The following is a 17,416-nucleotide window of genomic DNA, read 5'->3' on the forward strand; positions in this document are numbered from 1 at the left end:
TTAAAACAGTCGATGATCAAGGAAGATTATAACCTGTCAATTATGATAATTAGAAACAAGGAGTAAAAAGTTAAACTATTGATATCTATCAATATCGGTAGATTTCATTAAAAAAAGAAAATCGGTATCGGCAGATAAAAGCATGTTTTTCCCTCTATCAGACATCAGACAATTGTTTTAAAGCAGTCGATTATCAAGGTAGATTATAACCTGTCAATTATGATCATTTGAAACAAGGAGTAAAAAGCAAAACTATCAGTATCAGTAAATATCGGTCAATGTCATTAAAAGAAAAAAAAGAAAAGAAAAAAGTTATCGGCAGATAAAAGCATGTTTTCCCCTCTATCATACGTCAGCCAATTGTTTTAAAATAGTCGATAATCAAGGCAGAATATAGACTGACAATCATGATCATTTGAAACGAGTGAAAAGCAAAACTATCAATATCGGTTGATGTCATTTAAAAAAAAATGGTGTGTGTACATATATATTATATTAGGTGCATCACTAATATAAACTTTATAGTCCTGTATCACTAAAATAATAATGAAGCTGAAGAATCAGTAGAATGATACGACAACGTAAGACCTATTGGTGTAACTATGCACAAAGAAAAACCAAATCAGATCAAAAAATGTCATTAAAAGATTTAAGATATAATCCAAGCAAGATTATAGATGTATTTAAATTCTCTTATGGTGACTGTTTACACACCTTCAACCTGCTAAAATCAACAACCCTCTTTTCTCTCTCAGTCTGCTGGAGTTGACACCTGACTTTTGATTTCATTAACGCTCTTGTTGAATTATGTCTGTCAGTAAATGCAGCTTTATTCTGGGCTTTCAACTGCAGCGCTGTTTTACATAAGAAAACATCAAAAGAACAACAAACAGCTTTCTGTGACACACTCACGAACATTTACACACATCAGATCTGACGGCACCAACCCTCCAAACAGCTCACAATACAGAGAACGAGCGCTCGAGAGGAGACATCTGCACTCCAGAGCACAACAAGGTGCTAATCAGAGAGAGAGAGAGAGAGAGAGAGAGAGAGAGAGAGAGAGAGAGAGAGAGAGAGATATGGTGTGGTTCTGACGTCCTTCACAGCGTTCTGTTATGTGTCACAGGGTTGAATGATGTCAGTCTTACAGGTGTCTCCAAGGTCGATGGCAACATGAGTCTGAAAACGTTTCAGTGCACGATCTGAATCCATTTAATTCTGTATACTTTATAGGACAGACAGAATGACAACTGGGACAGATCATACATGAAGACTATTTTTAAATGATCTCATTATTCAAAGACTACGCTCCATATAACCGTAATGAAGTGATCCATGTTCCTGTATAGCTCAATGGTAGAGCATTGCATTAACACTGAAAAAGGTCATGGGCTTGATCCCTTTGGATAAAAGCATCTGCCAAATGCATAAATGTCATGTGACTTACAGCCTTCACTCGTATTGGTAGTTGCTGCATTATGTTACTTTTTGTAACTTCACATCTACTATTGAAAATAAATGACTTGCAGTCACCAAGTTACAAATAATAACATCTTTTTACTGCTGATAATAATGGGTGTGATCTACAGAGGTTTGTCACACTGCGTCATTGAACACTCAGCGTTGGGCTGTTTATTAGTCCTCACGCCAGTTATCAGACACAACACACACACACACAGCTAAAACAAAAGATCTTTGTCATTAAGTTTTTTTTAACACGATCAGCATTGTACCCTTGAGCAAGGCACTGATGTCTCCAGCGGGTCAAACTGTTCTGTGATCAGCTTATGATGAAGAAAACACAAGCACCTGCTAAATGATCCGACACGAGCAGAAGATTCATCTGAGCAAACACAAACATCCTGAAGTAGCATCATAGATTTATCAGTTTATCTATCATCACATGACACTGATCATAGATCATCGGTAACAAACACACCACTAATCAAGAAAAATGCACACGCACACAAACAAATACACAGAGACACACACAACAAACACTCATTTCCAGACAGTAATATCATATTAAATAATAAATTTATGGCAGATGTTTCTGCTTTTAGCTATATGAATGTGTGTGTGATACATGTGTGTGTGAAAGAGATGCATGTGTGTGTGCATGTGATTGTGGTTGCAAAATTCTGGGAATTTTCAAGGCTCGAAACTTTCCATGGTAATTAACGCGAATATATGGGAATTTAACGAGAATATATGGGAATTAACGTGAATGTATGGGAATTAACGGGAATGTATGGTTATTAATAGGAATTTATGGGAATTAATGGTAATTAACGGTAATCATAGGCGTATTAAGACCTTGTGGTGCCCCTGGGCAACTTTCCCTATATAGGTTGCAAAATTCTGGGAATTCTTAAGGCTGGAAACTTTCCATTGGAATTAACAAGAATATATGTGAATTAACAGGAATATATGTGAATTAACATGAATATATGTGAATTAACAGGAATATATGTGAATTAACGGGAATGTATGGTAATCAATGGGAATATATGGGAATTAACAAAAATATATGGGTATTAATGGGGATATATGAAAATGTACGGGAATATATGGGAATTAATGGTGATCATAGGTGTAATAAGACCTTGTGGTGCCCCTGGGCAACTTCCCCTATATAGGTTGCAAAATTCTGGCAATTTTTAAGGCTGGAAACTTTCCATGGGAATTAACAGGAATATATGGGAATTAATGGGAATATATGGGAATTAACAGGAATATTTGCAAATTAACGGTTATCATAGGCGCATTAAGACCTTGTGGTGCCCCTGGGCAACTGCCCTATATATTTTGCAAAATTCTGGGAGTTTCAAGGCTGGAAACTTTCCATGGGAATTAATGGGAAAATATGGGAATTAATGGGAATATATGGGTTTTAACAGTAATCATAGGATTATTAAGACCTTGTGGTGCCTCTGGGCAACTGCCCCATATAAGTGCCCCCCAGCCACACACTCACAATTGAATTCTCCCAATGTAATTGTCCCTAACCAGTTCAGATTGCAGTGAAAGTTCAGAAAAACTTTTTTGTGTCATTGTCGATCACACAGAATGCGTTTATGGCAGTGAGAGGTGACTTTTATCAATTGTTTTATATGGGCAGTATGTTTTTATGCGCCCCAAACGTCTGATTTGGTGGTTGCCTGGCAACATAAAAAACGCTGCACACTGCTGATAAAGGTATTGTTGTTCAAACGCTAAAACCATGTTCTGTGTGATCCGCCCCTAAAGAACAAGTGCTTTTGTAATTTTATAAAATTTGTATTTCATTTTGCTGGTTTCAGTTGCTGCCCCTAAGATCTTGGTACCCCTGGGCACTCGCCCAATTGCCCATATGGTAAATCCGCCTATGATGGTAATAAACTGGGAATTTAATTTCCTTATAACAGGGAACTTGCAGCATAATTTTGTTTGAAACAACAATATTTATTGCAATTTCAGTTGAATTTCTACCCTGCACATGCACACAGCACACTGCTTACTAAAGAGCCTTTGAGGCCACACCCCCTTGCGTGTACTTGCATTCTTCCATAACATCCAAAGATCATTTCTTGAAACCTGCACACAAAGTTTACCTCCTCCTGAAGGTCACTTGAACACAAATTTAATTTACTGTCTGTCCAAATCATTTCACGACAGACTGCTCATATTAATGAAATAATCCAACAGGTTTGGAAACAGCTGTTAGAAATGACAAACCCCATTATGAAAACATGCTGCTAATGTCTAATGCTGTGAGAATGACTGTACTTAAAGACATGCTTGAATTAGATTCAGACACTTTTTCAGAACACAATAACATTTAAATTGCTCACCTTCTCCTTACTGTCAAGGGCCGACCCGTCCGGCCGTGTACGAATGGTGAACGGCGTGGACAGCCTTAGCAGAATGTTCTGAAAGGTGCAAGGAATTCTGGGGGACACCAGCTCAAAGCTGTTACTGAAGGTAAGAGTTCGGTGTGGATCACTCTTGGTCTGTTTTCTGAGGCCCTCCCCGACCTGTAGAACGTCCATGTTGGGTCCCAGCACCAGGTGGAACGGAAAGGCCCGGCAAAACGTGCTCAGGCCGATCCGCAAATCCAGCGGCGAACGGGACAGCTGTCGGGACCTGGCGGATAAAGACGCGCGTCGTGTCCGGACCTCTCGGATGAGGAAGGACAAACAAGCGGGAGATGAAGAAGAGGGTGGAGATGGAGATGAAGAGGGGGTGGAGTCTGCCGAAAGCTCTCCGTCCTCATTGACTGCGTGCAGCCAAGTGGGAGGAGCTTCCTCGACCGTAACGTCCGATTGGTAGATACGCCGAGCGGCGGCTCGGATCAACCCCGGCATGGCCACGCCAACGGTGGGGTCGGGGTTGAAACAGTGGAGGAGAAGAGTCCGTCCTCCACCCGTCTCCTCATCTCTCTCTTGGTTCTCCTGAGGAGCATCTTTGCATAGGAAAGAGGGAGCGTCTGATGAAGCTCTTCGACCACAGGAGGTTCTGATGTGCTCTAGAAGAGCGTCGAAACCGTTGAAGAAATCTTGTAGGTTCCCTCCGAGAGCTCGCAGAACCCTCTCGTTCTCCTCCAGACACAAACCAAAGAATTCCTCTCCGAAACGGACTCGTACGGCTGCAAAGTCCGCACCTGTGCAAAATCAAATCAATTTGGTTACATCATGTGGTTTTTGTTCAAATAACTTGTGAGATGTATGATAATCCATCATGAAAGCAGTCAACAGTTTGCTTTCATTTATTTCATTTCATTTATTTTACAGTTAGACGTCTATTAAATTGTCACTGACAGCCCAATTTCTGATTTGTTTTAGCCTAGACGTCTGGACGGCTAATTTAAATGCAAAATTGCTTGGCGGGTTTCTCTATTAAAGCAATAAGCCACCTGAGGCATCAGGTTTATACAAGTTCTCTAACCTTGGTAATATTGTAAGACACACACAAGCGGCTTATTGCTTTTCTAAAACAGCGGCAGTAGAAATTAATGATGACAGAAATGTTAAATAAAAAGTTTGTTAATCATAATAATTTATAATGATAAAAGTATCCTTCTGCAAAGTAATGCACTTCAAAAGTTCAATTGTCGGCTGTTTACGACTGTCAAACTTGGTCCATTAATACAAAACTTCATTTGATCATTACTCTTGAAATGATCCATTTTATATCACACATTAAAAGCAATAAAACAGCACTCAACACATTTCACCGCTTTATAGTGTTTCTATTAACTCACATTTGAAATGCATTTTAAAAGATGCATTTACAGAAAGATCTTACATTTGTTTACGTACGTTTCACCACTAGAGGTCACTAAATAATATTAACGGCATAACTTCATGGCGATGGGAAAGAGTGTGGAACGATGAAAGTTGTACATTTCATCCGTAACCAAGTTCCCAACTATATATGATTATCACTCATGTGACATTTTACGTCATCCACCCTTTTTCAGCTTACTGCCACCATCTAAAGTACCAATAGCCTACTGACAAGCATTGGCTAGCTTGCTTCGCTTTACGGATTTTTTTTATCTTTTACTGTCTAAAGCAATAAGCCCCAAGAAGCAGTGGGTTACTAGTATATGTTATAACAGCTAAGGGGCGTTGTTAAAACCCCCTTAGCTGTTATAAAATGCACTGTAACCCCACTGCTTCGCGATGCTTATTGCGTTTATAAAACGGTTACTTCATATGCATAGCAGGATTTCATAAAATACAACACAAATAAGTTGTAATTATATTAGTACAAATATTACTCTTCCGCCAAACAAAGTAGTTCCTCAGAATCAAGTGTGGCTGAAACAGAGCGCAGTTCCCAACCAACACAGCAAAGACACAATGAAAAAATGATTAAAGACTGTGATGTTTATTTTCATAAATCAGTACGCAGCAACAGTGACGCGCAGTGATCTTTATGTAATGCGGTCTGAACCGTGGGTTTACCGGGGTATTTTATCACGGCTTAAAACGTGTTTCAACCAATCAGAATGAAGAACCAGAACTTCCTGTTTTATAATATGATTTTACGGATACAGGAAAGGGCTACGAAAGACAATATTTTGCACCTCAACTGTCATGAAAAGAAATGCTACAAAAAAATCTTGGTTAGGGTGTGATGCCTACTCAATCCCTGATGCGTTCTTCCAGCCGCTGTCCGCTGCTACCGAACTACCACTATTTAATTTTTGTCTAATTAAGAAGGCGCGACACAACATGAAACTTTGCTCGAAGTATCACCTGGATCTCTACACATGAACGCAAGCATTGAGAACATTGTTTGTGTACACAGAGTTTACGAAAAAGAAAGGTTTTGAACAACTGACTTTGGCTGTTATGGCGTCCGCTCGCCATCTTTGCCAGACGTAAATAATCGATTTCCGAATGCGGCTCTTTTTTCAACTAGAAGGTCAATATTGTTTTTCACTTGCGACAAAACAACGAATTATCCGTGCATTTTTATGGAACTATGCTTTAGGAGCTATCCATCTTTACTCTCCTCCACCCTTACGTCAAATTTGGAGATCGATACATCCTGACTGGGAATGGCGGCAAGCGGAAGCCAAATCAACCAAAGTCAGTTGTTCAAAACCTTCTTTTAAGTTAACTCTGTGTTCACAAACAATGTTCTCAATGCTCGAGTTCACGTGTAGAGACCCAGGTGATACTTCGAGCAAAGTATCATGTTGTGTCGAGCCTTCTTATTGTTGTAAAAATAGCGATTTTGATGCTCACAGCATATTGAAGGCATAGCTTCTAGTTCTTTTGCGACCACTTCAGGTACTCAAAATGGTGGAAGACAAGTTTGAGATGTGAATGACATCAGCTGATATTCATGAAAATAGTAGGCGAAAAGCAGTAGTATGTCCGAATTTATAGTATTCAAAAAACAGTAGGCAGATGACCTACCTACTACGTGTTTTGAAACTGAGGGGTAAACTGTTGGTTGCAATTCACAGTCTCACCACTAAAATGTACACACACCAGCTTTAACAGCAAGTTAATGGCTCACCTGAAATAATGTTTTATATCCGTTACATTATAAAGTAAGCCCAAAGTGTGGCTTGATAAAAACAACAACTGAGTGTGCTGGACGCTTCAAGAATGCATATGCATGCAGTGCTGCGCAGATAGATCAGCGTATGACATCACGAGTATCACAAATTCAAACGTTAAAAACATTTGGGATAATGTAAGTACACATGTGAACAAAATATACACTATGCTAGTGATTTTTGGATATTTTGATGCAAAAATCTTGCATATTGTGTCATATTGACCCAAAAACTGCGGCATTAGAAGCAATGACGCTCTGATACGTGAAAGACGTGCAGTAGGTTTATCTGGGCATTGCTCAGTTCAGATGCCTCATTGCGGTTTATTTATAACGTGTTCTGGTTAGGGGTGGAAGAGTTTGTATCTTAGCAACAGCTCGGGAACGGAGACTGCAGAAATGAAGGCAGATTTTAGGGAAGTGTACTGATGCTGACATGTGTCTATATGCATCGGGGTCAGTAAGTGTGCCATAAGGTCAGAGTTTGCTGTCGATGTGTGTTTGTGTGATCAGTCAGCAAAACATTTGTCAAAACATTATTACATCAAGATTCAATATAATAACATTATTTAATCATTATTCATAAGAAATATGAATTAAACTGATTCAAGCTTGGGCGTGCACGTACCTAAAATAGTTGCTGTGTACTTCAGTATTCCTGAGATGTCGGACTGCGCGTCACAGCGCGAGTTATCAAACAAACATTTCTGCTCTTCTGACAAGCTTCTCACAAACTCCTGCCCACTGCAAAACAGAGAAAAAAGAGAGAAAGAGAGCGTTTAAACCAAAGGCCTTCAACCTTTAAAGGCCAAGGACCCTTTAATGGATAGAAAGGGGGAGCAGGGGCCCCCAGGACATGTAATAAATTAAGACGGATCGTTAAGATGGTCATGTTACAAAGATATTAAAATAATATTTTTGCATACTACATTTAATTTAACTGAATAGTGAATAGTGAGAATGTTATGCTCTTAAGTTAATAAGTTTTAATTTATTATTAAAATAAATTAAAATGTATTAGGCCTGCAATTAATTGCATACAAAATAAAAGTTTATGTTTGCATAATATATTTGTGTGTGTAATTATTATGTATATATAAATACACACATACAGACACAACAATTTTAATTTTTGTATATAGATTTTTTTATTTAAATATATAATATAAAAAATATCAAAATATAAATATAAATAAATAAATATTGGTTGGTCAATTAGGGTATCAAATGAAAGGCAGAAACTGTAAAAATGCTTGTTTGTAAAAAAGTATTTTTACTATTAAAAAAAAATCTAAATAAATATACTGTGTGTGTATATATACATACACTCACCTAAAAGATTATTAGGAACCCTTGTTCAATTTCTCATTAATGCAATTATTTAATCAACCAATCACATGACAGTTGCTTCAATGCATTTAGGGGTTTGGTCCTGTTCAAGACAATCTCCTGAACTCCAAACTGAATGTCAGAATGGGAAAGAAATGTGATTTAAGCAATTTTGAGCGTGGAAATCTGAGTATTTCACAATCTGCTCAGTTACTGGGATTTTCACGCACAACCATTTCTAGGGTTTACAAAGAATGGTGTGAAAAGAGAAAAACGTCCAGTATGTGGCAGTCCTGTGGGCGAAAATGTCTTGTTGGTGCTAGAGGTCAGAGGAGAATGGGCCGACTGATTCAAGCTGATAGAAGAGCAACTTTGACTGAAATAACCACTCGTTACAACCGAGGTATGCAGCAAAGCATTTGTGAAGCCACAACACGCACAACCTTGAGGCGGATGGGCATTAACAGCAGAAGACCCCACCGGGTACCATTAATCACCTCAAATAGGAAAAAGAGGCTACAATTTGCCTGAGCTCACCAAAATTGGACAGTTGAAGACTGGAAAAATGTTGCCTGGTCTGATGAGTCTCAATTTCTGTTGAGACATTCAGATGGTGGAGTCAGAATTTGGCGTAAACAGAATGAGAACATGGATCCATCATGCCTTGTTTCACTGTGCAGGCTGCTGGTGGTGGTGTAATGGTGTGAAGGATGTTTTCTTGGCACACATTAGGCCCCTTAGTGCCAATTGAGCATCGTTTAAATGCCACAGCCTACCTGAGCATTGTTTCTGACCATGTCCATCCCTTATGACCCCTTTACATCGCTTTATCCTCTGATGGCTACTTCCAGCAGTATAATGCATCATGTCACAAGGCTCAAATCATTTTAAATTGGTTTCTTGAACATGACAATGAGTTCGCTGTACTAAAATGGCCCCCACAGTCACCAGATCTCAACCCAATAATAAAGCATCTTTGGGATGTGGTGGAACGGGAGATTGTGTCCTGGATGTGCATCCCACAAATCTCCATCAACTGCAAGATGCTATCCTATCAATCCTATCAATATGTATATATATATATATATATATATATATATATATATATACATTTATACATATATATAAATGTTTCTTATATATCTTTAAATGTTTATTTATATATACAACATAACTACACACAGTGCACACACATATATTAGGCAAAAATAAACTTTTATTTTATATGCGATTAATCACGACTAATATTTTGACAGCCCTAAAATTTTTACAATTCATGAATTTAAGATCTATTAATGAATTTTTGTTAGCTGCCTAATTTTATCAGTTCAAACTAAATATTTTTCTAATATTTTGCATTTAAGCTATATTGGAGAACCCCCAGTAAGACTACCGTGGACTCCAAAGGAAAAATATCCAAGTGGAAAATAAAATCGCTCAAAGGTTAAATGGCAATTTAAACTCATTTAACTTTCATTATGTGATATATTTAGAGCAAAACTGATTATTTAATCCATTAATCCCTTGAGATACGTTTGGATGGTGAAAAGTGGGAGTTGCATTTCTGAATAAAGTCACAGCAGAATGGATTTTCTATTATTGTCATAACCTTGTACTAACATTAACCAGCATTAAATATGCGTTACATCAGATAAAAGTTATTTCAGATGCCCATAAAAATACATTTCAATTAAAAATGATGACGTCTAACCTTATCTGTCTGTGAAATAACATGCACTGATAAATCATTCACAACAAGAAAGTATATTAAAAAGCTGAACAGGATCCAGTTTGATTTACTGTTCACGATAATGGTCGTATTTCATATCGTCCTTCTCACATTAAGACAGATGCAGTAAGAAACAAAGTAACCCATTTGATTTAAGAAGACTTTGTGGTAAGACATTAGGATGAAAGATGTAGTCAGATCAAACCCAGGAGATTATTCACAGGATTTACAACCTGAATACATGCAGTGTGTGTATATCTGTGGATGTACCTGATGTCTCTCTGTCTGTAATACTCGGCTGTTCTCTGCATCGCCAACTGAATCGTCTGACTCTAAAAATAAAACAGAGCATTGCAGTAACCAATTGAAATTCAGACAACGATATTCAGTCCATCAAAGTGTGACACAAGCCAAGCAGGGTTTTACTTTTACTCGAATCCCACCCATCCAAAAATATGACATTATTGGTTTTAACTTTTCATTAAACTTACATTTAACCTATTCATTTCCTTCAAAGCTTTAAAAGCATTGTTGACAAGAGATGCACGTGTATACTGAAGCCACCATGGAACAAAATGATCAAAAACTACCAAAAAGTTTTAAACGTTATCATGGTAATATTCATGTACCTTGAAAAACCATGTAAATACCATGTTACAAAAATACAGTGTTTCATTTCGCGTACCTAACTCTCTAACCCCAACGCCAGGTGACAACTGTTTAATTTCGCGTAGACTGTTTAATTTTGCGAAATCTAACCCTAAACCGACGCGAAAATGGTAAGAAAATAGGAAAGAGAATGCAACGGACGTAATAGTATTGAAGTCCCCAGTTCGTCAAAAAATGACGCGAAAGGTATACCCTTCGCGTCAACATATGACGAATGGTCAAGTGTCGTCAATATGGGGTGAGACTGTGTTAGTCATTCAGTACCATAGTATTATTAGCATTCAGAAAAGCTGTCACTGAAACTGTACTATTTTAAAAAATCAATTTATGTACCAAATATGTGAGGTACAAATATGTACAAATCGTTTCTGGGGTGGCAGTAAAACCATTTATGACCCTGCATGGACCACATGGGACATTTTTTTCTTCTTGGAATAAATAAATGATCTTTTCATTGATATATGGTTTGTTAGGATAATTCTTAGGACATATATTTGGTCGAGATACAACTATGTGAAAATCTGGAATCTGAGGCTGGAAAAATCTAAATATTGAGAAAATGTCCAAATGAGGTCCTTAGCAACACATTTTACTAATGCTAAATACATTTTTGATAGGAAATTGACAAAATATCTTCATGGAAGATGATCTTAACTTAATATCGTAATGATTTTTGCATAAAAAAATCTATAATTTCGCCCATACAATGTATTATCGGCTATTGCAACAAATATACCCGTGTGACTTATGACTGCATGGTTTGTGGTCCAGGGTCACATTTGGGTCTATTTGAGTCTTGTCTGCATTTGCGTGTCCTATTCGGCTGATTTTAAAAGGATTTACGGCGCTGATGGACAGAATACACCCTTAAGCCTTATCCAATCATCTGTCTTTATCGAGCTACCACGGCAACAATATACCAATCAAAATCCTCCTCGTTTCAGCAAAGCTCTTAATAGAGCTCAAATCCAGATTTACCGGCTTTAGTGATCTTTCACTGCTATCTCTCTCTCTCTCTCTCTCTCTCTCTCTCTCTCTCTCTCTCTCTCTCTCAACCAGCGCTACACTAACATAACACCGGGTTAAGATGGAGAGAGCTGTGACCTGGACATGTTTTCATGAGATGCACCTGACATCTGTACAATCTGAAAATGAATAAAACTCAGACTAAAAAAATAGTAATTATTTACATAATTTAATCTATATGGCACAGAGATTGCATCTTATAGCCCAAACCTTTCCGCCTTTTCATTAGGACATGATTTAGTTTGTGCATTTTAATCCATTTGCATTGATGTACGCACTGTAGGCGAAACCTGACCCCCCTTCCCGACTCTGTTTTGGATCTGTGCCATTGGAGCAGTTGGTTTGCTATGAACCACATTTCAAGTGCCTTTCGAGTACACACACACACACACACACACGCGCACACGCACACTGGATGAATTCACTCGAGTGAACCTCGAGGAAGAAAAAATTGTGATGCACAACCGACTGCAGACATACTGTACATGCACATCTCTACCAAAGCGCTGCTTTTGCACCCGAGTGTGTGTTTGAGACACGTATATACATTATTACCAATGTACAGGAGGTTATCTCGACCCTCCACACACACACACACACACACACACACACACACACACACACACACACACACACACACACACACACACACACGCAAATTCTGGTTTCCATGTTTTTTGGGGACATTCCATAGACGTAATGCATTTTATTCTGTACAAACTGTATATTCTATTCCCCTTACCTGCCCCATTCCCTAACCCCAACCATCACAGGAAACTGTCTGATACCTTAGATTTTCAAGAAACATCATTCTGTTTGATTTATTAGCTTGTTTCCTCATGGGGACATCAAAATGTCCCCATGAGGTCACAAAAACACTGGTATTCCTATCTTTGTGGGGACAATTGGTCCCCCCAACGTGATAATTACCCGGCCACACACACACACACACACACACACACACACACACACACACACACACACACACACACACATATCTATCTGAATGTCATTTGCACACATGCAGACAGGGTGAATATGCTGTGCCGGCACATTTTACACTCGTTTTATATTCGTGCACAAACACACACAGTATAAATGTTAGATGGCATGGGTGACCGTGATGGTTTCATCATTCAAACATCCACACAGTCACCAGATCTGCTGTTCAGAGAAGACGAAAGAAACAAATTCATCACCATCACTTCTGTTATAACAGTATTTACACTAGACTAGTAATACTGAGTGTTCCTGGGTAGTTAAATTGGTAGAGCATTGTGTTAGCAACATAAAGATTGTGGTTTTGATCTTCAGGGAACAGACACACTGATAAAATACATGCATATCTGTCTGTCTGTCTGTCTGTCTGTCTGTCTGTCTGTCTGTCTGTCTGTCTGTCTGTCTGTCTGTCTATCTATCTATCTATCTGACTGTCTATCTGTCTATCTATCCCTTGATACTCCTTAAAAAAGGTGCTACAAAGGTTTTTCACAGTGATCCCATAGAAGAACAACTTTGGTTCCCCAAAAAACCATTCAGTCAAAGGTTCATAAAATAATCATCAATCCATCCATCCATCCATCATCCATCCATCCATCCATCCATCCATCCATCTATCTATTCCTTGATACTCCTTAAAAAGGTGCTACAAAGGTTCTTTACAGTGATGCCATAGAAGAACCATTTTGGTTCCCCCAAAGAACCATGTCAAAGCTTAATCTATCCATCCATCCATCCATCCATCCATCCATCTATCTATCTATCTATCCCTTTATACTCCTTAAAAAATGTGCTACATAGTTTTTTTTTACCGTGATGCCATAGAAGAACCATTTCGGTTCCCCCAAAGAACCATGTCAAAGCTTAATCCATCCATCCATCCATCCATCCATCTATCTATCTATCTACCTATCTATCTATCTATCTATCCCTTTATACTCCTTAAAAATGTGCTACATAGTTTTTTTTACCGTGATGCCATAGAAGAACCATTTTGGTTCCCCCAAAAGAACCATGTCAAAGCTTAATCTATCCATCCATCCATCCATCCATCCATCCATCCATCCATCCATCCATCCATCCATCTATCTATCTATCTATCTATCTATCTATCCCTTTATACTCCTTAAAAAATGTGCTACATAGTTTTTTTACTGTGATGCCATAGAAGAACCATTTTGGTTCCCCCAAAAGAACCATGTCAAAGCTTAATCTATCCATCCATCCATCCATCCATCCATCCATCCATCCATCCATCCATCCATCCATCTATCTATCTATCTATCTATCTATCTATCTATCTATCTATCTATCTATCTATCCCTTTATACTCCTTAAAAAATGTGCTACATAGTTTTTTAACTGTGATGCCATAGAAGAACCATTTTGGTTCCCCCAAAGAACCATGTCAAAGCTTAATCTATCCATCCATCCATCCATCCATCCATCCATCCATCTATCTATCTATCTATCTATCTATCTATCTATCTATCTATCTATCTATCTATCTATCTATCCCTTTATACTCCTTAAAAAATGTGCTACATAGTTTTTTTTACCGTGATGCCATAGAAGAACCATTTTGGTTCCCCCAAAAGAACCATGTCAAAGCTTAATCTATCCATCCATCCATCCATCCATCCATCCATCCATCCATCCATCCATCCATCCATCCATCCATCCATCCATCTATCTATCTATCTATCTATCTATCTATCTATCTATCTATCTATCTATCCCTTTATACTCCTTAAAAAATGTGCTACATAGTTTTTTTACTGTGATGCCATAGAAGAACCATTTTGGTTCCCCCAAAGAACCATGTCAAAGCTTAATCTATCTATCTATCTATCTATCTATCTATCTATCTATCTATCTATCTATCTATCTATCTATCCATCCATCCATCCATCCATCCATCCATCCATCCATCCATCCATCCATCCATCCATCCATCCATCCATCCATCCATCCATCTATCTATCTATCTATCTATCTATCTATCTATCCCTTGATCCTCCTTAAAAAGGTGCTACATTGTTTTTTTACCGTGATACCACAGAAGAACCATTTTGGTTCCCCAAAGAACCATACAATCAAGGGTTCTTAAAAGAACCATTTATCCATTTATTCATCCATCCATCCAGTTTGATTTCTAATGAACCATTTTGGTTCCCCAAAGAACCATACAGTCAAGGGTTCTTAAAAGAACCATATATCCATCCATCCATCCATCCAATTTGGTCTCTTCTTCTATGGCATCATAGATAAAGGGGTCAAATCTGCAGTACGCCATTCTCATGTAAGATGAAATAAATATAGGGTAGTAAAGGTTCGGTACCGTGGGTGAGGTGAGTCGTCTCAAACTCTCCCCGAGCGAGTCCAGATTGACGCGCTTACGCCGCGCGACCCTCCTGCTGACGGCCGCGTCCTCGAACGGACCTGAGAGCGTCTCCACGGGGCTCTTGCCGTTCCAGAAGACGCGCGAGAACGGACACTCTCCATCCTCACCCGGGCTCTCCAAATAATCCGAGCCCATTGAGCTGAAGGATTCGGAGGAGATCTTCCGCGAGGACATGCTGCTGGTGCGAACCGACTCATCAGACGCGCGGGTCACACCGAACCATGGCGGAACCGGGACGCCGTGCGCTCTCACTTCCCGGGAATAAATGCCAGATTTCGGGATCGGCTAATGTGCGTGATTTCTTAGACCAGGGGACGCAGTTTATTCTGCGTAGGTGCGAGGAGCGATGGGTTATTATTACCGAATCCCGTTCACATCGGCGACCCAGTTGCTCCGTAAACCGACGAAAAGACCCGGAGAGCTCATGATCCCCGCCGATGCTGTCTGTCCGTCAGTCGTGCCGTTCTCAGTGCGTCTGTCACTCACGGAGACGCGCGCCCAGATGCGCGTAAAGATGAGAAATATTTCAACATCAAGGGCGCGCAGAACTAAGAGAACCAATCAGATAACACAGAGCAGAGAGAGAGAGAGAGAGAGAGAGAGAGAGAGAGAGAGAGAGAGAGAGAGAGAGAGAGAGAGAGAGAGAGAGAGAGAGAGAGAGAGAGGGAGAGAGAGTTGAGAAAGACAGAGTGAGAGAGATAGTGTGAGAGAGCAAGGGAGTGAGACAGTCTAAGGGTAAGTGAGAAAAAAATGAAGTGTATATAATATATAAACAAATGCAGAAATTTACCATAAAAAAAAACTGAATGTAATTCCGACCAATTAAAAAAATCCAATCTTTAATTTATCTATTTAAAAGGATTAGAAAGGAAGTAATTAAATGATACAATGACCTGGATATCTCCAACTGTTCACAGACATTGTTTGGTTTCTGTATGTATGTCTCAAGAGATACTGTAGGTCTGTATGTGTGTGTGAGAGAGCGAAAGAGAGAGAGAGAGAGAGAGTCAGGTCATGTTAGCAGGCCTGAAGGTTGAACTATGTGTGTGTGATGCCTTCTGGATGATTCTCTTCTCTTTTTGTCCTTCACTCTTCTCCCATCATGCGTCTTTCCGCTGTGGAGTCTGACCCACTTTCCTTATTTTGCTTGTTAAGTCTTTGTATATATTTGTGTGTGTGTGTAGCTTGTTGTGTAGTCACAAGCTTTATGCAGCATTACTCTCTGGAAATGAATCATTAAAGCATTATCTCCAACATTAAAAGACAGAATTCTGCATCAAACATCCATTAATACAGTAAATAGGGTAACAAGCATTTATGTGCATGTGCATTATTGGTAAGCACCCATGTACTTGCTAGTACCGATTGAGAAACACCTCCATTGTAAATCCAACCCCACACTGATAGTGTGTCTGTGCAGCGTCGCGTGAGAAATTGTGCGTGTGCACGAGTTCATGTATATAATAGCACAAGAGTGAACATCAATACAGCAGTTCTGAGGTCACAGCTTGACCTCCACGGTCACCCGTGACGCCCGAGCGATGTGTTATAATGCTGTTTACACCATCATAAAATATTCACTTGGCGTATTACAAGCACAGAGACACCAGCTGCTGTTATTAAAACACGGATCACAGGTCACTGTACAAGCAAACAGAGAGATAAGAGTCTGTACACCACACCATGCAGAGAGTTATTCAACCTGAAAAAGTGACAAATACTAAACCCATCTATAAATGACACTCACCAGACACAGAAAGCAGTAATACCATAGTATTTATAAAGCACTCATGCAAGCATTTAAAGCAATAAATGAAAACTTTGCTCAATCCCTAAACTCTAAAAAAACAAACGGTGCTATATAGCACCAAAACAATTGCTTTGGATCGTAACGATAGAAGAACCATTTTAGTGCCATATAGCACCGGTGAAGAACCAGTGAAGCACCAGTGAAGCACCAGTGAAGCACCAGTGTAGAACCATATAGGGGCCATATAGCACCACATATGGTTCTACATAGCACTATATGGTTCTACACAGGTGCTTCACTGGTGCTTCACTGGTGCTTCACTGGTTCTTCACCGGTGCTATATGGCACTAAAAATGGTTCTTCTATCGTTACGATCCAAAGCAACTGTTTTGGTGCTATATAGCACCGAAAAATCCAGCATGAGCTGGTAGCTGGTTTAAGTTGGTCC

The 17,416-nt window shown here is 39.1% G+C and overlaps 1 protein-coding gene across 1 annotated transcript in view; it reads right to left on the bottom strand.

Moving 5' to 3' along the window:
* Positions 1-15,790, bottom strand: part of gucy1a2 (guanylate cyclase 1, soluble, alpha 2) — a 30,786-nt gene extending 14,996 nt beyond the window's left edge. The window contains exons 1-4 of the mRNA XM_065280415.1: positions 15,156-15,790; positions 10,391-10,452; positions 7,691-7,806; positions 3,837-4,645 (exon numbers count right to left, since the gene is read on the bottom strand). Of these exons, the coding sequence (XP_065136487.1) occupies positions 3,837-4,645; positions 7,691-7,806; positions 10,391-10,452; positions 15,156-15,392 (1,224 nt within the window). The 5' untranslated portion in view covers positions 15,393-15,790. The remainder of the gene's footprint in view (positions 1-3,836; positions 4,646-7,690; positions 7,807-10,390; positions 10,453-15,155) is intronic.
* Between the last annotated feature and the right edge of the window lie 1,626 nt (positions 15,791-17,416).

This window comes from Paramisgurnus dabryanus, chromosome 8 (assembly GCF_030506205.2).
Source record: "Paramisgurnus dabryanus chromosome 8, PD_genome_1.1, whole genome shotgun sequence".
In the NCBI taxonomy this organism is placed as follows: domain Eukaryota; kingdom Metazoa; phylum Chordata; class Actinopteri; order Cypriniformes; family Cobitidae; genus Paramisgurnus; species Paramisgurnus dabryanus.